At 43.4% G+C, this 23,051-nt stretch overlaps 1 protein-coding gene across 1 annotated transcript in view; it reads left to right on the plus strand.

Annotated features, from left to right (window-relative positions):
* The first annotated feature begins 1,418 nt into the window (after window positions 1-1,418).
* The window catches only part of dnah1 (dynein, axonemal, heavy chain 1), a 48,513-nt gene continuing 26,880 nt past the window's right edge, over window positions 1,419-23,051 (plus strand). The window contains 33 exon segments of the mRNA XM_076268685.1: window positions 1,419-1,464; window positions 2,012-2,186; window positions 2,536-2,692; window positions 2,964-3,100; window positions 3,345-3,493; window positions 3,785-4,040; window positions 4,300-4,457; window positions 4,711-4,922; window positions 5,339-5,637; window positions 8,957-9,107; window positions 9,566-9,759; window positions 10,153-10,378; window positions 10,719-10,838; window positions 11,592-11,674; window positions 11,808-11,949; window positions 12,219-12,374; window positions 12,670-12,868; window positions 13,377-13,630; window positions 13,911-14,123; window positions 14,616-14,780; window positions 14,985-15,106; window positions 15,301-15,406; window positions 15,503-15,682; window positions 17,422-17,562; window positions 19,692-19,855; window positions 20,151-20,264; window positions 20,579-20,767; window positions 21,187-21,292; window positions 21,621-21,734; window positions 21,850-21,999; window positions 22,132-22,218; window positions 22,550-22,736; window positions 22,826-22,917. Of these exon segments, the coding sequence (XP_076124800.1) occupies window positions 1,419-1,464; window positions 2,012-2,186; window positions 2,536-2,692; window positions 2,964-3,100; window positions 3,345-3,493; window positions 3,785-4,040; window positions 4,300-4,457; window positions 4,711-4,922; window positions 5,339-5,637; window positions 8,957-9,107; window positions 9,566-9,759; window positions 10,153-10,378; window positions 10,719-10,838; window positions 11,592-11,674; window positions 11,808-11,949; window positions 12,219-12,374; window positions 12,670-12,868; window positions 13,377-13,630; window positions 13,911-14,123; window positions 14,616-14,780; window positions 14,985-15,106; window positions 15,301-15,406; window positions 15,503-15,682; window positions 17,422-17,562; window positions 19,692-19,855; window positions 20,151-20,264; window positions 20,579-20,767; window positions 21,187-21,292; window positions 21,621-21,734; window positions 21,850-21,999; window positions 22,132-22,218; window positions 22,550-22,736; window positions 22,826-22,917 (5,244 nt within the window).

A 23,051-nucleotide genomic window follows, 5' to 3' on the forward strand; every position in this document is an offset into this window, starting at 1 on the left:
TCATCCACAACCCAGGTGCTCAAACCCAATAAGGAGCTGACCATGAAAAGGCCAAAGAATGTTGTTTTGACTATAGTCTTCTTGACATTGAAAAAGTAGCAGGGGTGGGGCTGGATGGGGTGAAAAACTGCCACATTTAGTTATGATTGGTGAAAGTAGTATTCCTAAACTTACTTCAACTAGATGTACCACATAGCAATACATAGGCCTACTGTAGTAGGACGAATGGTGCTGCATGTTCTATTAGAAGAAAATGAATCACGCTTCTCAGCTTCTCTCCATTCTTACTCCAACTCCTTGTAAGCAGCAAGCCCTTTGGTTGCTCAATGATTCAAATGAAATTAATGCTCAATAAAACTAAAATGTTTGCTTATGTTATGTAAAGATTGTTTAGTTTTTGTACAAAGATATTGTTTCGACAAGTCTGTGACAACAGACAAAGTAGGTATAGGCTACTTTAAAGACTAAAAACATATTTGTCTGTATCCACATTGTACAGTAGGCTACACTGTGCTGTAATACAGTAGGCTACCTACATTTTTAGTTTGTCTCAGTGTGTATGTGTGAGTGTGAGTGAGTGAATGTGTTTGTGTGCACATCAAGAGTGTGTGTGTGTGTGCGCGCGTGTGCAAATGTGTGTGTGTCTGCACAAACTTGTGTGCACTGCCTAGTGCCTGTGTTTGTGCATAAATCTGTGAGTGCCTGTCAGACAGTAAAAGAAAGGGATATCCAAACACAAAAATAACCCATGAACCCACGCCTTATAAACAACTTAGGAAATCTACACTGTATGTAGCCTAAGGGGAGAACATGTTCATTCAGTAAAAATGCAAACCTACCCACACTACATTGCCGTGGCGTGGCATTTAACAGAAAAGATTTGAGAGCACACAGCGCTTGAAAATCTTGTTTAACAGTGTCCTAACAACCGTTGCTATGTCTTCAGTTTACATAGTAACAGATTTCAGGAAGACAGGAAGAAGTTGAGAAGTCAATTCAGTTTTAATGAAAATTTGAAAGCTGCCCATCCCAACTAATTAGAGGTATAATATTTGTACATTTTTTGGTGCTACATTTAGCTAATTTTACGAACTATTTATCATTATTCTTTCAAGCGACCAACGCGCCTCTGTAACGTTAATTAACATTAGCTGATATCTGCAACAGGTTAGCAACCTTGTCATAACTTAGCAAATTGTTATTTGCAGCTTTGAAAACAACCCTGACTTGTCTTATATCCTACCGTAACACTATTAGGGTCAGCCTGGCTTTCAACATTGCAAAATATCTGTTATTCTCCCAACTAACGCTAGGTCAACGAAACGACATATCTTACTATTTTTAAAAGTTCTATCACAAGTCTTCGTTGGACGACTATGTGAGAATGGATTCAAGACTGGAGAAACAAAGCCATCTTCATGGGTTTGGAGTATCTCTGCCCCACCGTTCCAGTAAATCTTCAGAGTACAAACATGCCCCATCTCAATCACAGAGGGGCAGACTTCCACCGGTCAGAAAGTACCCTTTGATTGAGCAAAAGGGTTTCTACTCTGAACTCATCACTACATCTGCCAAGCCTCGAGTTCAGGTAGCTATAGTAAGGCAAATGAGCGCAATTTCCTATTTTAATCATACCTATTTGTTTAGCCATGCACAATGGAAATTACATTGACATTACGTTTATTCACATTGATAATAAAGTTTCATTTTCTCTACTTCAACCGCTTACTAGCACTTGTAATTACTTTTTCCTGCAGTCTTATACCCAGGGGCCACAGACTCAGCAGAGTTTACTGTGCCAAGCAGGATATGAATCAAACACCCCAAACGGTAATCTTAAGCCCAAGTTTCTTACTTGCACTGGGTCTGCATTAACTTTTCTGATTTATTCAATATGCAGAGGAATTGTGGAGGTCTGTGTATGTTTGATCTGCTTCAGTGCTCTGTATTTCCATTCAAGTAGTCTGTGCACATTGTTTCAACATCCGCGGGGAATTGCTTTGTTCCTCAGTCGCGACTTTCTGCACCCCTCCGGAGCTGCACAGCATTGTGGAGAAAGAGAAGCATGGCCCCACCACTCAGCAGTTGCAGCAGACAGACTTCTCCTCCCAAGGCTACACTGCCAAAGTGCAGCTGCCCTACCTGTGCCAACGTGGACAACTGCCTCGCAAGATAGAGATCGAAAGGTGAGGTTGAGGGGTTGGGTTTATGAGTCATTATGAAATGAATACACTTGGTACAAATTGGAGATTATGGGCCTAATTTTCCCTGTCTGTTGTGTGTGTGTAAGTTACACATGATCTTGCCCCAAACCACAGCTTCCCTGTACCCTCCAGATCACCTTGATCATGCAGTCATTCTGTTAGAGTCGCCAAACCGTTACATTTTCAATTTATCATTCTCATTCTAATCTCCTCCAGAAAGTCATTCTTCACCAATTCGGCAGCTGTAACACACCTAGACATCATCCTTTATCATCATTTATCTACTTATTTTCCTTCATTTATTTAATGAGATGGCTATGTCTATTTTCAGACGGAGGCGAGAGTATGTTAACATGGACATTTCTGAGCTGTTGGCAGAAAAGGGCATTAACTCCAACCTCTTAATCCCAAGACACCGAAGCAATGTGGAGAGCCCAGCCAAACCAAATAGCCCTGCTCTCTCTGTGTCAAACTACCTGCCCCTGGAGGTACATGAAATGGATAAGACTGCAACTATGTTTTGTATGTTTAACAGTAGGTCTGCCATAAGCCACAGCACAGGAGTTTTATGAAGTTTCATAACTGTATTAAGGAGATGGCTTTATCTTTGTTGGTAATCATCATGGCACTTAATATTTAATGTGTGCGGTTAAACCCCATTGTCAGAAATTATATATCCAGTCACAGTTTTTTTTCTTTCTAAAGAGAACTGTTTGAAACTGTGCTTGTGATTGCATGCATGATTGGTCCACTCCCCAGATATTTGACAACGAAGAGTTCGACTGCCGCACCCCTCAGGATTGGCTAGCCTTAGGCACCGAACCAGGGTCCACTGAGAGAAAGCCAGTTCCTGCGAAAGCCTTGCTGCCTAACTATGACAAGATTCCAAATGGCAAGTTTGCTTTTAAAACTTGGAACCATGGAGCGTGCAGTCAGTCCTCTTCCCAAGGATGTTTTGCATGCTTGGTCATAGTGTAATTGCAAATATATATCTAAAAATGATGACAGACTAATTCCTCTCTCTCCCTCTGTCACGCTCTCAATGTCTTTCCAATCTCCTTATGTCTTTATCTTCTCATCTTTTTTCAGTGTAATTGCTTACCCCCTTTTTGGATTTATTTCTGTTGCAGACTTAAGAAGTCCATCTGTGACATACTCCTGGCATTCTGTTGGAGTTTTAGACTACTATCCGGAGAAAAAGCTCTACTTGGTTCATAAGGTGGACCGTAATGGCAGAATGAGGGACAGCAAAGGAAAGCCAATTCTAAAGTCAAAAGAGAGAGCAAAAGGTAAGGCCAAAACCCTGCCTCTTGCAATACAGCATTGTGCCATTTTATATTTTTCAGGCCCTTTTCAAATGACATTAAGGGAAGAAAATGATAATTTTGTAAAAATGCAGAACTACCCACACTACATTACATGGCTATGGCAAAGCATTTAACAGCAAAGAGTGGAATATTGTTTGACAGTGCCCTAGCAAACGTTGACCATGTCTTGATTTTACGTCTATATAGCTGTCACTGTTTCATCAACATGTTAATTTCCTCTTCCCTTTTGCCACTGATGTCACTCCGCCACAGACGGCTCTACCCCAGTCCTTCTGGGTCAGTACTGGGTCCCCAGGATCCAGGTGCAATTCAGTGCTGAGGACCCACGCGTGTTCGCGCAGAGGGTGCTGTTTGCCCAGCGCTGGAGGGAGAACACAGAGGGCCTGCTGTTCTATCACCTGGCAGTGGACAGCATGCCTGTGTGGGAGGGCATGCCCTGTCTTGGTCAGGACAGCCTCAACCGCATCAAGAAACACGCGCTTTCCACGCCAGGCCTCCAGCTGAAGTTGTGAGTTAGCCCCTGTTTATTCCAATTAACTGATATATTAGTGTATTAATATAATAATTATAATTATATATAATGAATTATGTATTGAAGCTTGGCATCAGAGCCTTTATACCTGTGTATAGTTATAAAATGCATGTTTATATTTGAAGTTCTAATATTCTGTATTGTTGTATAGATATTGTTTGATTTATGGCCTATATGTATGTATGGCACCTAATAAATGTTAATATATTCAAGTACTGTGCTTTGGACGCTGCAGGCTGCAGAAATGTGTGGTCCAGATGGAGAGTGAGATTAATCTGGCATATGATCGCACCATGAACCGGATGGTTTTTGACAAAGTGGTGAAAGAGGACCCAGAGAAGTTCTCCCATATCACCGTTCCGCACAGAGAGCCGGAGACCGTGCCAGAGAGAGGTGGGTCAACGAGGGGGAAGGAATGTTGAAGATAGATAGAGGGGAAGATAGCAAGGGATTTAAGTTGATCCAGCTCTCAGAAGGTGGGCCAGTGAAAGTAGTGTGTGTGTGTGTGTGTGTTTATGTTTATGTGTGTGTGAGTGCGCATGTGTGTGTGTGTGCGCGCACGTGCGCGTGCGTGCGTGAGTTTTAATTGGATTGACCTGTCTTGGAGGGTACTATATCATCTTGTGTCTCTCTGTGGGATCTGTAGGGTTTGTGTCTATCCCTGCGTACCCATTTCAGAAGAACCGGGCAACATTCACCTTCAACACGCTCTTGACCAAGCCTGAGGTGATCTCAGCCCTGTCTAAAGTGCACGCCGAGTGCAACAGGGTGGCCTCCATGAGCCTGTTTCACCTGACCTTCACCAAGGTCCTGCGGCTCGAGGAGTTTGAGCTGGCTCAGTCACAGACGCACGCACAGGTACCCTTCACACGGTGCTCACATAGCATCGGTGTCTTTACACACACCATGTATACCACGATGCGGTGCACCTAAAAATTTATGCTGGACTGTTATATATTATATTATTACTGTTATAAAAGCAAAGCAAAACATAAAGCTTATCCTTTGAAATACTAAAACGTGCATTGTTTACACATGAACATACCATTTTACTTTACATTTAACAAAATCATTGATTGAACACAAATAGCAAGATTTTCCTAACATTTCCATGTCGTTGTATGTCATCAGGACTGATTTTGCCCATTAATTGGATGGCTGCAGCACCAGACTTTAGCTGCAGTTCATAATGTTCTGTGTAATATTTGCTCACAAAATCCAATTTGTATGTGGCGTTATTTCTCTCACGATGTGGCCCATCGTGACGTGTGCAGGTTCAGCTGTTCCTGCGCGACTCGTGGGTGACGACCCTGTGCAACAGCATCCGCTCTAGCCTGAGGGACGTGGCGGCCGGCTGGTTCTGTCTGAAGGAGTCTCGCTGGGAGGTCTACTGCATGTCCAAGATGTGCTGCCTCATGTCACAGGTGCGCTACGGCCTGCAGGACTCGCTGCGCTTCCTGGTGCAGCACTCGCTGGCCAGCCTCTCCCAGTTCCTGCTGGACACCTGCCAGAATGTGCTGCACTGCCCGCAGGACATGGTCTGGGCTGGTGACCTCATCCACAGCCCCTACAAGTGAGACCCAAATTCTGCCCTTTCTGTGTTACATTTTGTGTAAAGGTCCAAATGTATTGTATAGCATCTTTATTCACTGTTTGTGTAGGTACGTTTGGCTTCTTATCACTGTGATACACTCTGACCCTCTCTACTGTAAAGTGGTGTTCTACCAGTGCTCATCATGATGACCAGTTCCAGCACCACAGCGTTATACTTTGTCATAATTGCATTTTTATTTATTTATTTATAAATTTTTCCACCCATTTTGGGTGACAATTCCAGGGACACTGAAACTTGGCTGATAAGGAATAGCGGGTTTTGGCTCCCGGGGGCTACACACACACTGCACTGGCCCTCTCGAAAGCTCGGGCTACCAAAAGCAGTTTTCGTGGAATAGCGCGTCAACCATTGAACCCAAGATTGCGTCATAGTTTTGAGTTTTCAGTTTTTTTCTACAGGTATAAAAAGAAAGACCAATTAATAAGTAGGTGTGTACAAACTTTTGACTGTTAGTATACATTTAGGTGTCACCAAAGAATACTTTGTCTGTTGTTTGCAGACTTGTTTTAATGATATAGTGTATAAGATAGAGCGATATAAGTTTGTGATCTTGTAGATAATATGGCAATGACTGTACGCAAATAACACATATATTTTTGTACAAAATGTTAAAAATTTTTGAAGTTGACATGTATACATGAGGAAAAATTTGAGTTTCAACAATCATTGAGCAACCAAGGGTAGAGCATGTAAGAGTTGCGGTTTACAATGAGTTGCAGGAGTAGGGGATGGAAACAAGTTCATTTTCTATTATTTTTTATATTCTATAAATTATAAATGTATTTTCTTTGAATAGTACATGCAGCACTGTGCGGTGGTCATATTATATCCTGCTATGTACCTGTTTTCTTTTAGGTGTAGTGCAGGGCCGTAATCACCATAGACATTGAGGGGGACGTGTCCCCCCCAATATTCAAATATGACCAAAATGTCCCCCCCAATATACGGACATAGCAAAATAAAGAAAGAAAAAAGCGCTATAACCCTACAGGAAACCAACACGCACCGCCATCTGAAATGTAATCCAACGTAAATAACGCACAAATTAGTGACCTAGTGATGGTTCCAGAGTAGCCTACACCCCTGAGTGGTTTGTCCTGGTGGTTTTCTGTTTTTCGTTAGTGGCGTGCGCTATCAAAAGCTTCCATTTACTGCACCCTACTGCGGTGAGGTAGGGCTGTCAACAATATCGCAAAAGCTACCGGTACAATTTTCACAAAACTTGTTGGAAAGGTATAGCACAGGCTAAGGAAATCCCATACATTTTTGGAGCTGATCAGACTCAAAGGGAACTTTGAAACATTTTCCATATTGTAGCCTATTCTCGCAATGATAGCTAAAGTGAAACGTTTTATTTTAAAAGATGAATTTGTGCAAGCCTGTGTCATTCATTTCTTTCACATGTCTTTCAACATAAATAGGCTAATGCATTCATATGCTAGTAGTAATGCCAGAAATTGCCGTTTATAGGCCTCTTAGAAATGGTTGTTGCATCTTGCATATGTTAAAATTGTGTGAATAGCCGCCAGCATAATACAATCTAAATTAAAAGACAAAATCTTATTAGCCAAACCTATGAGTCTAAGCCTTAGTTAAAAAAATCTTCAGGTGTAAGTAATAAGTCAAAGAACCACATTCTGTAATATAGAGGTTAACAAAGATACTCTAGTTTGTAATTTAAAGTATACATTTTGAAGACAAATGGAGTCATACTACAGGTCCAGGGATGGATTACTGAATGGGCTTACTGGGCCCAAGAGCTCAGGGGGCCCTGAAGCCCAAGCCTCTGTGTTTAGTTGATTCTTCTCCACCCTTCTCTTTTCACAAAACTCCCCAGAAGTCATTTAAAGGGTCATTAAAAAAAAAAAAATCTTCCATGGGAGAATGCCTCAGGACCCCTCTATCTGGAGGAGGGGGGCCCAGGGGTTCATTATCTGTGCCCAGGGGTTCATAATCCATCCATGCCTATGTCCATCAAAAGTTTGGAATATCCTAATTGACTGACTTAACTTACGACTTGTTTGTGATTTTTAATAATATTTTTTGCATGGTAGGAAATTTATTGAAATTCTGTTTGGGGGTCCCTCAGACCCCACCACAGATTTGGTCCCCCCCAATGTTGACATCATGACTACGGCCTTGGTGTAGTGAGATTTGGATGATGAAAGGTATTGTCATTTTACATAAGTGAACTAGCTTTAATTGACAGTCACAGTAACAGTACTTGAAAAATGTTACAGAGTACTTTGGCCTGGAAAAAATAGCTGGAGCTGAACATAGTTAGCGTTCCATGTTGTAATTGTCATCTGGTCCTTGTCAACTCATGTAGCCACTAGTTTACCACAGAAACATTTGCACCTTAAGGGCTGACAGTGTTATGAGGAACTTGCCAAATAAACAATATTGACAGGGACGGAGAAATGGATGTCAAATGAATCACATACCAATTTCTTTATTGAAATTCAGGAGATTTGTAGCATGTTGTGTAGTGAATATAGCTGGAAAAGGAAAAAGAAAGCACTTCTTCCCACATAGGGAGGGCTATTTCCAGCGTTAGTCTCTCTAGTTATGATAAACACGGTCTGTTTGATGGTTCAAGGTATCATTACATTGGGTCCCCTTAAGCCTTGCTTTGACTGCTTTACACTGGAATGTTTTGGAACATACTCAAGGTTAGAGAACAGGTCACAGAAATGTTTGTAGAGTGATTTTCCATAAATAGCATGTGTACCCATTGTATCTTTTTGCCTTGTGGCATTTTATCAGACAACATTGCTCAAAATAACCTGGATGCAGACAGCAAGCAGACAGCATGCTTTAACAAAATAGCGTTCTGATGCCTGGATCCACAAATAATGAACACATGGTGAATTTTATCTACTGTTCCTCTGTCAGACTGCATGTTTTTTCCAGCTTACATTATCCAATTGTGAGTCTTGGCAAAATGTACATCATTGCATGCATGTTTATGGTTAGAACCTTCGTCACATCCCTGCCTGGTGTAATAAACATCAATTCATGTATTGAACTGCATAGTATTGATTTAATATGCCTATTTGATTTGTAACAATCAGGTTAGAACATTTGGTCTGAGTTTTCTTCATCAAAAAAGGATGTTTACTTAGTTACGGTCTATGTCTTCACATAGAAAAATAGTTTTTTTTTACAACTGTTTGTCATTGTGATATGTCAGTGAAATTAACACAGTTCTGCTCTTTTGTAGCTCTTATTTGATGTTTTATTTGATGTTTTATGTGATTTCTATTTTCTCTTGCAGGCCCAAAAAGAGCCCCCTGTTTCTGGTGGACCTCATTCTTGACCAGACAGGGGCTCACTACAGCACACCACTGGAGAATTTTGAGAGTTCCATAATGAACCTCTTTGACAAGGGCATTCTCTCCACACACAATGTCCCTCAGTTAGACAAGGTGAGATACTGATATAGGCTCAGAGCCGCAAGTGGCCTTACATAGCAATATACTTAAGGATATCACCATATATTGTGTTTCTTTTCCTTTAACAGGGGCAGCCGTGGCCTACCAGTAGGCACGGCTGAAGTGCCCTTGAGCAAGGCACCTAACCCCTCCCCGAGCGCCGCTGTTGTTGCAGGCAGCTCACTGCGCCGGGATTAGTGTGTGCTTCACCTCACTGTGTGCTGAGTGTGTTTCACTAATTCATGGATTGGGATAAATGCAGAGACCAAATTTCCCTCACGGGACCAAAAAAGTATATATACTTATACTTATACTTACTTAAAGGATTCTTAATGAGCATTGGCATTGTTCTGATTGTCTACTTATAATTTTCAATTGTACTGTAAGTGTAATCATACTTGACAGAGAAGGTGATTTTTGCGACAATGGTGTTGATTTCCTGGTTCTGGCAGTTTGTGATGACGAGCATGTTCATTAGTGGCACGCCGCTACTGGAGTCGGTGGGGCTGCTGGAGCCGGCCGTGCAGGAGCTGCGAGAGTGGGTGAGGCATGCGCTGCGCCAGGCCACCATTCCGCTCCGAGCCTACGCCCGCGAGTACGAGTGCCACCTGGAGCTGCACAACTCCGACGTGGAGAGCTTCCTCCGGTACGGCACCCGCCATCTACCAGCCATGTCCACAAGAACACAGCTCCTCCTAACGCACTGACAAACTGACAAACTCAAGAGTACACTATAGGCTGTTACATGGATTAAGCCTAGTCCCGGCCTAACAGAGAGCCTTCAATGGACATCTGGACTAGGCTTAATCCATGTACAGGAAACCAGCCTTATATGCGTTTTTTTTTTCTCAACTTGATTTGACCTTTCATGCTTCATGACTTTGCTCTTCACCACATAACATGAGTCTTTTCCTTTAAGATGCATCAATTGAGTAGTTAGTGCCATATACCTAGCCTGTTATTAATAAAAGTGGTTTATTGATTTGGGGTAGCTCTACATCCTGTCACTGTGACTTCTTGCTGTGTTCCCTCCACCCAGGGCCCACAGCCAGCCAGAGCAGACTCCCCAGGAGGTGAAACGGGAGGTGGAGCTGCACCTGAAGGAGAAGGAGGTGTTGGACCAATCATTGCCAGCCTCCATCATCATCGGGCCCTTCCTGGTCAGTGTGGAGATGGTTCGTCAGAACCTGTCCAAGAAGAGGCGTGCTCTGGCTAATGCTGTCCTGGACCGGCTGGCACTGAAACTAGGCAAGCAACTGGAAGATGTGAGTAATACTGGTTTCTGTAAACAGCAATTGTTGCTGTGTGTGTGTGTGTGTGTGTGTGTGTGTGTGTGTGTGTGTGTGTGTGTGTGTGTTTGTTGTGTGTGTGTGTGTGTGTGTGTGTGTGTGTGTCTGTGTGTGTGTGTGTGTGTGTATCTGTCTGTCCGCCTGTTTGCGTGTTTTGCCAGTCTATTTTGTGCCAGTCTTTCTTGATTTAAATTACATATAAATTTGAACTATTGTGTGTAGGTGTGTGTCTGATGTGGTTGTGTGTGATTGCACATATTGTTTGTGTTTGATTGCACATATCTATGGTGTGTGTGTGTGTGTTTGTGCGCGCTAGGCCTGTGAGGTATGCAAGGCCATCAGCAGAAAGCTCTATGAGAAACCCAACAGTGTAGAGGATCTGACGGAGCAGAGAGAATGGATGAAGCAGATCCCTGAGCAACTCAAAGCACACGAGGTACAACACAGCACTGAGTGACCCGCAAGCCTCACACCACAGTTACAAAATACAATACAGTACAAATGAGTTGTGTTTGGGTAAACATTGCAGATGACGGCCAAATGATGGTGATGTTGAGGTGAGACTTTTTGTGTATTTCTGTGACACATGCATTACTAAAGGATTTGGGGTTGTCTCTGAAGGTCTTTCCCAAGAGCTTCCAGGGAGTTAAGTCTCTTAAAAAGTGTATTGTTTGATCCTTGGTTATGCTGTTGTAAATGGGGTGATTTTCTATCAGATGAGAATTAGAAGGGGCCCTAATTTAATGGTTGGTAAAGTGCAAAATCTATCAAACAAACAAAACCTATCAACAAACAAAACATATCAACAAACAAAATCTGTCAACAAACAAAACCTATCAACAAACAATGTTGTCTTGCATGATGTGGATGCGCTGAGCTGACTCATCAGTGGGTAAGGTATTGCCCATGGTGTTAAATTAGCAAATTCATTTTGCCTAGTTACTTATTTAGCCTTAGGTAAAATGAAGACTTTGTGTTTTGCCCATCATTCAAACTAGTACCCAAGGTGTGCCTTATCAGGATATTTATAGGTTGCATGATTGGACTCTTTTGCATCTCTGTTGAATGTATTTTATGTTTGCATGGACCTAATACATTTCAAACCAACCTGTTGAAGCATTTCAAACCAATTTGACTCTTTTCCGTATTGGAGGCATTGCAGAAAATATTCCTTTTGTGTCACCTGTAGGAGGTGTTATCCAAAGCCATGTCTGACTATGAGCTGATTGACGAGTTCTGCTACAGCCTGTCCAATGATGATTTCAATGCTAAGTAAGTCACTCTAATTACCATATCTATATATGGCATGACTTTAGACTGAAATGGCTTTGAGAGAGAGCTTCAAAGTGGGCTTGTGGAGGGTCGATGCTGATGAGTTGAAGCTAAGAGCTGGTTGTTGTGTTAGGTGGACAGCCATGGCCTGGCCTCACAAGATTGAGAAACAGATGGAGGCGGTGGCCGCTCAGCACGTGGAGGATGAGGAGCGCTTCCACAAGATCCAGCTGGTCGACCAGAACAACTTCCAGGACCGACTGGACTCCCTGCAAGTTAGTCGCGCCTCTTAGCATCTAACCACTCAGAATTAAGGAGCTTGCACACTGCTCCAACAAACGGCCGGCCCACACTGACCCAACTGTTGGTGTTTGTTGGAGTTTGTTGCCGTTTGTTGGAGCAGTATGCAAGCTCCTTTACATCCGCAAGGGCGTTCTTCCAGGAATCCACTGTCTGCCCATACTCCTCCCGCTGTGGCTCCACTCTGCCCTCTAGTGGCCGGTTTCCTCCAGGCGTGCTGACCTCTTGCTCCTGTCTGTTCCAGATGTTGGTGGCTGGATTTTCAGGCTACACGGACGTGACACGGGCACATGAAGTGGCCAACGAGGTGCGACGTGTCAGCAAACAGCTGAAGGAATCCCAGGCCATGGCATTGCTGTACAACAACCGCGAGCGACTCTTTAACATTCCCGTCACCAACGTAAGAGCCATGATGAGATGAACTCTCCAGTCTCAGTATGTGACTGTATGGTTTAATGGTACATTTCGACCACTCTGGTCTTCCTCAGGTACATCAAACCAACCTGAGGAAGACCAGAGTAGTCGAAATGTTGCTCCATTAAATCCCCTTTGGGAGCAAAGCAGACGGTGTGCGGATATTTTTTTTTCCTTTTGCATTGTTCAGTATCCGGCTCCTGTTGTAATATATATAGATGTGCGTGCATTCTTATATGACGTATGTTATGGTTTCCAACATCATAATCATTGTGGTCCAGTATGACCGTCTGCAGAAGCTGACCAAGGACTTCCAGCCGTTCCGGGATCTCTGGTCCACCACCTCAGACTGGCTGCGTTGGCACGAAAGCTGGATGACCGACCCGCTGTCCATCATTGACCCGGAGCAGCTGGAGCGCAGCGTCAATGAAGCCTTTAAGACAATGCACAAATGTGTCAAGCAGTTCAAGGACATCCCTGGTGTGTACCATTAAAGCTCATGACACAGTGGAGGAGCTTGGTGTACTCCAAAGCCTTTTTTTTTGCTTAAAAATGTTGTGTAGTTTGCCAAACTCCAGCTTCACAAAGTAAAAGTCCTACCATGCTTTGGTTCTGTGCACTAACCTGTGCACTTAGCATGCGTGTTTTCACTAATTAGCTGCTCTACCTGTCTGAGGAGTTGTGCCAATTAGAATCAGTTGGTTTAGTGAATGGTTGGAGTAGATATATGGCAGGACTTTTACTTTCTGAAGCCGGACTTTTACACTACTGGTAGTTTGTCACACATATCTGTTCACACACAGAAAAAGGTTAGTAATGATTTACAGATATGAAAAATGTGATTGAATAAAATCTTAAAAAAAAAAAAAATAATTGAATAAGAAGGTCCCTAACAGTCTCTCATTTGCCCCCTTCATGGCACCATTCTTCTCCCTCTCGTCTCTGCCCATCCTCCAAATGCCCCCGGACCCCCCCACTCCCTCCACAGCCTGTCTGGACGTGGCGATGGAGATCCGCAGGAAGATCGAGGAGTTCACTCCGCTCATCCCACTGATTCAGGGCCTGCGTAACCCCGGCATGCGCAGCCGCCACTGGCAGGTGCTGTCCGGCAAAATCAAGATGAACGTCCAGCCCAAAGCCAACCTGACCTTCTCCCGCTGCCTCGAGATGGGCCTGCAGAACCACGTCAAGGACATCGCCTTGGTGGCAGAGGTGGCTGGGAAGGAGTACGCCATCGAACAAGTAAGGCCTCACTGTGTCAAAATTGATCTGACTACACCTGTCTACACAACCAATTGGCTTTGTAACTATATGACTGTGTGTGATTGAGCATTGGCTTTTATGACATTAAGTGGAAATGGTTGTTTCTTCACATTTTGTTGTTATTTTAATTTTAAATTATACATAGCACGTTTGACCATATGATTTACTTGTGCATATACCAAGATGCCCCAGGTGCTCAAGATGTAAACATTGTTTCTGTACTTTTATGTGATACTTTCTCCTGTGTTCTCACTCATAGGCCCTCGACAAAATGGAGAAGGAGTGGGCCACGGTGGCTTTTGATGTGCTTTCTTATAAGGAGACAGGCACCTACATCCTGAAGAGTCCCGACGAGGCCTCCCAGCTGCTGGATGACCACATCGTCATGACCCAGAGCATGTCCTTCTCGCCTTACAAGAAACCCTTTGCGGACCGCATCAGCACCTGGGAGAGCAAGCTGAGAATCACACAGGTACTGAATGCACATCCAGATGCTGTGAGCACACCTGTAGGTAGGTTTACTATGGCAGTGGAATTAATTGGGCTTGATAAAGATTCAGTCATTTGTGCATTTATTAATTTCACTATTCATCCACTAATCTGTCCAACTATCCATCTATCCATCATTCATTCATCCATCTGTCTGTTCATCCATCCATCCTGTCATTCATCCACTCATAATTTCATCCATCTATCCATCCATCCATCTATTCGTTCATTCATTCATTCATTCATCCATCCCTTCATCCATCCATCCATCCATCCTACCACCCATCTATTCATTAATTCATTCATTCATCCATCCATCTATTCATTCAATCATCCATCCATCCATTCATCCATCCATCTATTCATTCATCCATTGATTCATTTATTTATTCATTTATCCATCCATCTATTTATTCATCCCTTCATTTGATCATTCATCCATCCATCCATCTTCTTTCTGGCTCCCTGCTGACAGGATGTGCTGGAGGAGTGGCTGACCTGCCAGCGCTCCTGGCTCTACCTGGAGCCCATCTTCAGCTCCGATGACATCAACCGCCAGCTGCCCGTGGAGGGCAAGAGGTACCAGACGATGGATCGCACCTGGAGGAAGGTGATGAAGATGGCAAACGACAAGCGCCAGGTGAGGTCAAAGGTTAGGCACTATGAGAGAAGTGAGCGAAGAAACTTTGAGAGAATGAGAGAAGAAACTTTTCTGTGTGTGTGTGTGTGTGCGTGTGCGTGTGCTTGCATCTGCGTGTGTGTGTGTGTGTGTGTGTGTGTGTGTGTGTGTGTGTGTGTGTGTGTGTGTGTGTGTGTGTGTGTGTGTGTGTGCATACATGTTTAGGTAATTGAGGTGTGCCCGGACACTCGATTGTTGGACAGCCTGAGAGACTGCAACAAGCTGTTGGAAATGGTACAGAAAGGCCTGAGCGAGTATCTGGAGACCAAGCGTGGATCCTTCCCAAGGTAAATTAGCCCCAGTAGGCAGCCAGGAGATGACGGTTAACTCTCAAACTCATATGTTTAGCACATTTTGTCCATGAATCAGGCCATATTTACACAGGGAATGCCTTCTTTTTGGTCTAGGTTGAAGGTTTTAGAAAAAGAAAAAAAACTTTGTGTTTGTGTGTGTGTTGTGTTTGTGTATTTTCTGTTTTCAGATTCTACTTCCTGTCTGATGATGAGCTCCTGGAGATTCTGTCCCAGACCAGAGACCCAACCGCTGTGCAGCCCCATCTGCGTAAATGCTTTGAGAACATTGCACGGGTACGCCTCCACTCTCTCTAATGCAATTAATCTTCCTCTCACTACACTATCTGAGTAGCCTGACTGGTCATACCCCCCCACCCCTTGTGCCCACAGCTGAAGTTCCAGTCGGACCTGCTGATCACTCACATGTATTCAGGGGAGGGTGAAGAGGTCAAGCTGGTGAACCCCGTGCAGCCATCTGGGAATGTGGAGGACTGGCTGAGGGATGTGGAGAGGTCCATGAAGGCCAGTTTGAGGGAGAACATCCACCGCTCGCTACTTGCATACCCAGAGGTCTGACTGCAAAATATATAAACTAGATGTACCGCAGAGCGGTACAAAATATGACCGCCACCCAGTCCAGCACATGGTTTCCACAAAAATAAGTCACGCTGAAAGGCTTATATGATTCTAACTGTCTCACTGAATTGCATTATGCACACTCAATTCTCACTGGTATCTGCTAGACAACAAGTACCAAAACATGATTAGTTCATAGATTTCACATGTAATATACATTTTATACAACCCCACCCCCATCTTGCCTGTTCATAATTCTGAGAAATTCTTGAATTGTGTGCATGTGTGCGTGTACATGTTTATGTTTATGTGTGTGTGGGTGGGTGTGTGTGCGTGTGTGTGTTTGCCTGTTTATGTGCCTGTGTGTGTGCATGTGCATGCATGCGTATATATGTCTACTGTGTGAGTATGTGTCATACGTAGGATTACTGTGAATGTATGTGTGTGCGTGTGTATCTGTTTATGCACATGTGTGCATATGGAATGGGTTTACATGACCCCTGGAGGCAAACATACGCAAAAAATTGGTCATCCTAGGCCCTACGGTTCTCAAGATATTCACAGAAAACTGTGTCTGCCCTACTCTCCTTTCGGGGGGTCCAGTCCAGCGGGGGGACTACAGATCAAAACGAAAAGCGATGGTTCCATGCTATCCATGTGGGGTTACATGCCCACCAAGTTTCGTGTACCCCGGCCTTTCAGTGTCCCGGGAATCCTTGTTGGTGTACGGTCACTAAATGTACACATAAATTATTTTATTGTAAGGCCCCCCATGAACGAAAGTCCACGAAACTTGGCATGCATTCGGAGGGTGTCATAATGATCCTACTCTTTCAATTTTGTGCAGTTTTGACCATGTCAGCCAGAAATATTGTGATGAAAACACCTAATGTTTTGCTTTTTAATTTTTAACTAGGTGGTGCTATACATGAAATAAGTGGTAATGGGATAGGTTGACATGCCCCCTTAAGACCAACATACAAAAAAAAGGTGGACCTCCTAGGCCCTACGGTTCTCGAGATATTCACAGAAAACTGTCTCCGGCCACCTACAGGCCAGTTGGTGTATAGTAACATAAATGAATTTATTGTGTGGCCCCCCATGAACGGAATTCCACGAAACTTGGCGTGCATTCAGAGGGTGTCATAATGATCCTACACTTCCAATTTCGTGCAGTTTTGACTATGTTAGGTCACAGATACCTGCGATTACAACACCTAATTTTTACTTTTTTGTGTTTAACTAGGTGGCGCTATACATGAAATGAGTGGTTATGGAATGGGTTGACATGGCCCTTTGAGATCAACATACAAAAAAAAAAATGGTCCTCCTAAACCCTACGGTTCTCCAGATATTCACAGAAAACTGTGTCTGGCCTACCCTCCTTTCGGGGGGTCCAGTCCAGCGGCGCGGCGGTCATAATTACTGCATATGTACACTACCGGTCAAAAGTTTGGGGTCAAATTTCCATTCCACTCTATTATAGACAGAATACCAGCTCAGATCAGTTGCATTGTTTTTTTTAATCAGGGCAGCAGTTTTCAGATTACATTATGTGCTTACATGATTGCAAAAGGGTTCTTGACTGCTGTAGAAAGAAATGGCAGCTCTTTAAGTGACCCCAAACTTTTGACGGTACTGTATACTGTATATATAAACATGTTTGCTGGTCATAGCAGGGATAGATATTGCATTTGTCATTCAAATAATGTCCCTGTCTCTGTCCTTCCTAGCATCCCCGTACTGAGTGGGTTCTGTCATGGCCGGGCCAGGTGGTCATTGCGGGCTGTCAGACCTTCTGGACCACAGAAGTGTCTGAGGCCCTAGAGCAGGGTGATCTGGCCAGCCGCCTCTACCCCCAGCTGCAGGCACAGGTATGTCATATGCTATGGAAGTCACCTCGCAAAGAGTTGGGCCTTCGGCCACCACTCTAAAACAGCATGCACTACATGTTTGTGTATGTGTGTGTGTTTGTGTGCATGTGTATGTTGTGTTTCGTTTTGTCATTTTGTGTACAAAACATAGAGTATGTTGGTGAGGGCATTTGAACTGTTATTGGGTCCTCAAATGAGTTCACCAGTTGAAGGAACAATGCCTTTTTGTTTGTGTTGAACCAAGCATACTGAACCTCTCAATGAATCATTCACTTGAGACAGACAGTGGTTTGGGTGCTGGAATTACAAAAAACTTTTACTGGTTAAAGATTTACATTGGTGTCAGGGGCATGTTGTAGTTGTTGTCATGTTTCAGTGTTATTTTACTGGTCCAGTTCAACTAGTATCTTGGAATTTAACATACAACCCAAAACAGAAAAAGTTGGGACGTTGTGTAAAATGCAAATAAAAACAGAATGTCACAATATACAAGTCTCATAAATATTTAGCAGCAAAAAGGACATAGACAACATATAAAATGTTGAACATGAAATGTTGGACTCTTTCATGGAAAGTATATGTTAATTTTGAATTTGATGCCAGCAACATGTTTCAAAAAAAGTTGGGACGGGAGCATGTTTACCACTGTACTGCTTCACCTTTTCATTTAACACAATTCTGTAAATGTTTAGGAACTGAGGAGACCATTTGCTACAGTTTTGAGAATGAAATGTTGTCCCATTACTCCCCGATATAGGATTTCAGTTGCTCAACAGTATGGGTATCCTTAGTCATGCTTTTCATTCCATTATGCACCTAATTTGACAAATCTGGACTGCAGACATGCCATCTTAGCACCTGGACTCTTCCTCTATGGAGAAATACTATTTAAATATGTGCAGAATTCATTTTGCCATTGTTTTCCTGAAATATTCAAGGTCATCTCTGGAAAAGACATACCTGGATGGCAGTATATGTTGCTCAAAACCTGTATACATTATTCAGAATTGATTGTGCTGTGCCAAATGTGCAAGATGCCCATGCTGTAGGCACTAATGCTCCTCCACACCGTCATAGATGTTGGGTTTCGAACAGAGCACTAAAACAAGTTGGATAGGTTGGATACGTGGATAGGCCCTCTCCTTTTTAGCCCAGATGAGTCCATAATTTCCAAAACGAATGGCAAACTTTGATTGGTCTAATCACAAGACCTTTTTCCACGTTACCTCAGTCCATTTTAAACAAGCTCAGGCCCAGATAAGAGGGTGGTATTTTTTGTATCATGTCTCAATACAATTTTTGCTGTTACAATTTTGGCTGCAGTTTTTGAATTGAGTATCAAACTGGGCACATAAACAATGGTTATCAGAGGTTTTCCTGAGCCCATACAATGGCAGGTCTGGAAACAGGTCTGGTGTTGATACAGTGCCATCTGAGGTCCAAAAGACCACGGCCATCCAATTTGTTTTTCAGCTATTTCCCTTATTTGCAAAGATTTCTCTGGATTCTCTGAATGTTTTAATAATATTATGTCCTGTAGATGATGAACTCCTTAAATATGTCACAATTTCATGTGAAGAAGCATTAAAATGACATTGTTTCATCATTTGTGCACACAGGTTTACACAGAGGGATGAATACCCCTACATCTTTACTTCTAAGAGACCCTGCCTCTCTGGGCTGCTCTTTTTCATACCCAATTGTGTTGCCAGTTACCTTAGTTAGTTGTGAAACATTCTTCCTTTTGTTTTCTTTATCATTACACAACTTTTCCAGCATTTTGTTACCCCGTCCCAACTTTTTTTGAAACATGTTTCTGGTATCAAATTCAAAATGAACATATATTTTCCATGAAATAGACAAATTTGCCCTTTTCAATATTGCATATGTTGTCTGTGTCCTTTTTGCAACCAAATATGAGTTTAAGAGATTTGCAGATTATTACATTCTGTTTTTATTCCCATTTTAAACAACGTCCCAACTTTTTCTGTTTTGGGGTTGTAATTTCAAATCAGGTTTCAAATTAAAAAATGATAACTGGATGCATATTGATGCATAGAACTGTGTGTGTGTGTGTGTGTGTGTGTGTGTGTGTGTGTGTGTGTGTGTGTGTGTGTGTGTGTGTGTAGCTGGGAGACCTGGTGCAGCTGGTGAGAGGTGGTCTGTCTAAGATGCAGAGGTCGGTCCTGTCCGCACTCATCGTCATTGAGGTCCACGCTAAAGATGTGGCTGCCAAGCTGGTGGAGGAGAACGTGTCCAGTGTAAACGATTTTGAGTGGATCAGCCAGCTCAGGTGTGAGGAGTAATCCAGCCGCTGCCATAGTGCATCAGTGCACTTCCAACACGTCCAAAATTCAGTCAAGAATAATCACAGAATTCTGTATTCATCAAGCATATACAAAAACACACATATAACTTTTTTTTATCTCATACATTGTGATACAATGTGATATTAAAAATAATGTCTTATAGTCTATGATATCTTTGTAATTGTTTTTTAGTCAAGTTTATTCTCTTCTATTTATACCTTCTATTTATATCCTTTATTAAATGTCAGTATTGCTGAGCGGTGTTGTGTGCTTTGGTAGGTATTACTGGGCCAGAGGTGACCTGTACATCAGAGCAGTGAATGCGGAGTTCCTGTACGGTTACGAGTATCTGGGCAACTCAGGACGCCTGGTCATCACTCCTCTGACAGACAGGTACCGCCGAGGCCTGTTTTAAATCACTCACCTCTGCATACAGATTTTGCCATCATCATCACTATTATATATATTATAAATAGATGTAATATTAAACAGAGCCACATTGTTCAGAACCCTTGATAACAAAATGGAATCAACAAAACATTTTGATTCAACAACAATCAACAACAATCAACAACATTTGTGGAGTGTTAGTAGAACAGTTTTGAATAATCTCTCCCAGCTGCTCTTTTGATTTTATCATTGTGCTATTTTGAACCTGAGACGAATGTGTGGTGAAGTCTTTAGTTATTCTCTCTGTCCCCACACAGGTGCTACCTGACCCTCACAGGGGCTCTACACCTGAAGTTCGGAGGGGCCCCGGCTGGACCTGCAGGGACGGGCAAAACCGAGACCACCAAAGACCTGGGCAAAGCCCTGGCCATCCAGACTGTGGTCTTCAACTGCTCTGATCAGCTGGACTTTATGGCCATGGGGAAGTTCCTCAAGGGCCTGGCCAGGTTAGTTAAACCGACATGTATTATTTTGATTGTAAGACACCACGTGAAAAAAATCACAAATGATGAATGTCTTACGATGAATGTCTTGTCTAACGTCTGCTAAAGAGCCTACCATGTAAGGGATAATGTATAGAACGCCGGTCATTATCGGGAAATAGGTCCCGACAGGGCGAACCAGACCCCGACGCACAGCGGAGACCTGAATTAGAAGCACAAAACCCATTTTCCTTGACAGCGGTCTGTTATACTTAGCAACGGTCTGTTATCGAGAATTATCAGACCTCTGAACGTTGTGATGGCCCATTCAAGTAAATGTAGCATTCTGCAGCATTATGAAGGGCCGTATAATAAAGTCAGATATTTAGCCATGGATTATAACTGTTACATCACAGTAACTGATCCACTGTAATGTGCCACAGCTCTGGAGCATGGGCCTGTTTTGATGAGTTCAATCGCATCGATGTGGAGGTGCTGTCTGTGGTGGCGCAGCAGATCACCACCATCCAGAAAGCCCAGCAGCAGAGGGTGAGCTCAGGCCACATACATACACACACAGCACGCCCACCTCTCACACACTCATACACAGAGGCGCAACACTGTGACACAACAACACCGTGTGTGCCAGCACATGCCATTCCTCTTCTCCATCTCCACACATTCTCCCTCTATCTCACTCTCAGCACTCACTTAGTACTTCTCTACGCACTCACTTACTACTTACTCACTTAATGCTAACAGCCATTACTTTCCAGCTGTGTATACTAAATGCAAATCTGTTTTCCACACACAATACAGGACTGCTGTGTCCTAGTGTGGTGTGATATTTATTTATTTATTTATTTATTTATTTAAGGCAGAGAGATTTGTGTTTGAGGGGGCCGAGATTCCACTAGTGCCCTCCTGTGCCGTTTTCATCACTATGAATCCTGGGTACGCAGGACGTACCGAGCTGCCGGATAACCTAAAGGTGAAATCACTGACCACCTAACAGATTTTTAAAAAGTAAAGAAAACTGTAAACGACAGACAGCTACATCATGAAACATCTCAGACAAAGCAGTTTTCTATGCCATCTGTGTCCAGGCCCTATTCCGACCGGTGGCCATGATGGTTCCTGACTATGCCATGATTGCAGAGATTTCCCTTTACTCCTTTGGCTTCAGCGACGCCAAAATTCTGTCCAAAAAGATCACCAGCACCTTCAAGCTGTCCTCCGAGCAGCTCAGCTCTCAGGTGGGCATCAGGCCACATTGGCCAGGCTTTGGCTTGGCATTGACATGGTCTGACTCCTGATGTTATTATTATTGAGGGGTTGGTGTTTTGAGTTATTATGGGTCAAAATGATGCCCGATAATTGTGCTGCAGGATCATTATGACTTTGGGATGAGAGCTGTGAAGACTGTCATTTCTGCTGCGGGAAACCTTAAAAGAGAGAACCCGGACATGAATGAGGTTAGTTGAGTGTGTGTTGTTTGTTATGTATATTCACCTGGCAGAGAAGTATTGTTGCGCTCAGATGATAGTTTCCAGGTGCATTAGAACCAATAATGTGAAAATAGAGCTGCAAGTGGTTTGCACTCTGAAAAAAAGGACTAGACAAAGTCTTGCAAAAAAGGAGCCACTAGTTTTAATAGAGCTCAATTTTTTTTGAGACTGCGAACTACTTACAGCTTCATGTATAATATTCACCTGGGGAGAACCTGAATCATGGACTCCTTGATGTAGCATTCCAGTGTTTTGGCATGTGAGCTCTGAGGCTGGCATTTTGATTTGACCCTAACAGGAGCTGATCTGCCTGCGCGCCATCCGGGACGTCAACGTGCCCAAGTTCCTGCAGGACGACCTGAAGCTCTTCAGCGGCATCGTGTCCGACCTCTTCCCCAAGATCAAAGAGGAGCCCATCGATTATGGCACGCTGGAGGAGTCCATCCGCAGCGTCTGCGCCAAGAAGTGCCTGAAGGACGTAGATGGTGAGCCTCAGCGGGGGGATTAGCGTCCTCGGTGGAGAGGATTAGCCAAGAGCCGGAGCACAAAAACTCACGGATGTTCTGCCCCGCAGGTTACATCACCAAATGTATCCAGCTGTACGAGACGACCGTGGTGCGTCACGGACTCATGTTGGTCGGGCCGCCTGGCTCAGGCAAAACTAAGGTCAGCTCTTACATTCCGTTCTAGCGTTATGCCCTTAGTGTCCCCTCAAATTGATATGGGTATCCAACCCAGAATGTGTTGACAAGAGCATGGTCCCCTGTGTGAGAGTTGGGTGTTGGAGTTGATCTATTGTT

Source organism: Alosa pseudoharengus, unplaced genomic scaffold (genome assembly GCF_046254945.1).
Source record: "Alosa pseudoharengus isolate Yale_2024_CS ecotype anadromous, Long Island Sound unplaced genomic scaffold, YU_APseudo_1.1 YU_APseudo_1.1_scf_5, whole genome shotgun sequence".
NCBI classification, from domain to species: Eukaryota; Metazoa; Chordata; class Actinopteri; order Clupeiformes; family Clupeidae; genus Alosa; species Alosa pseudoharengus.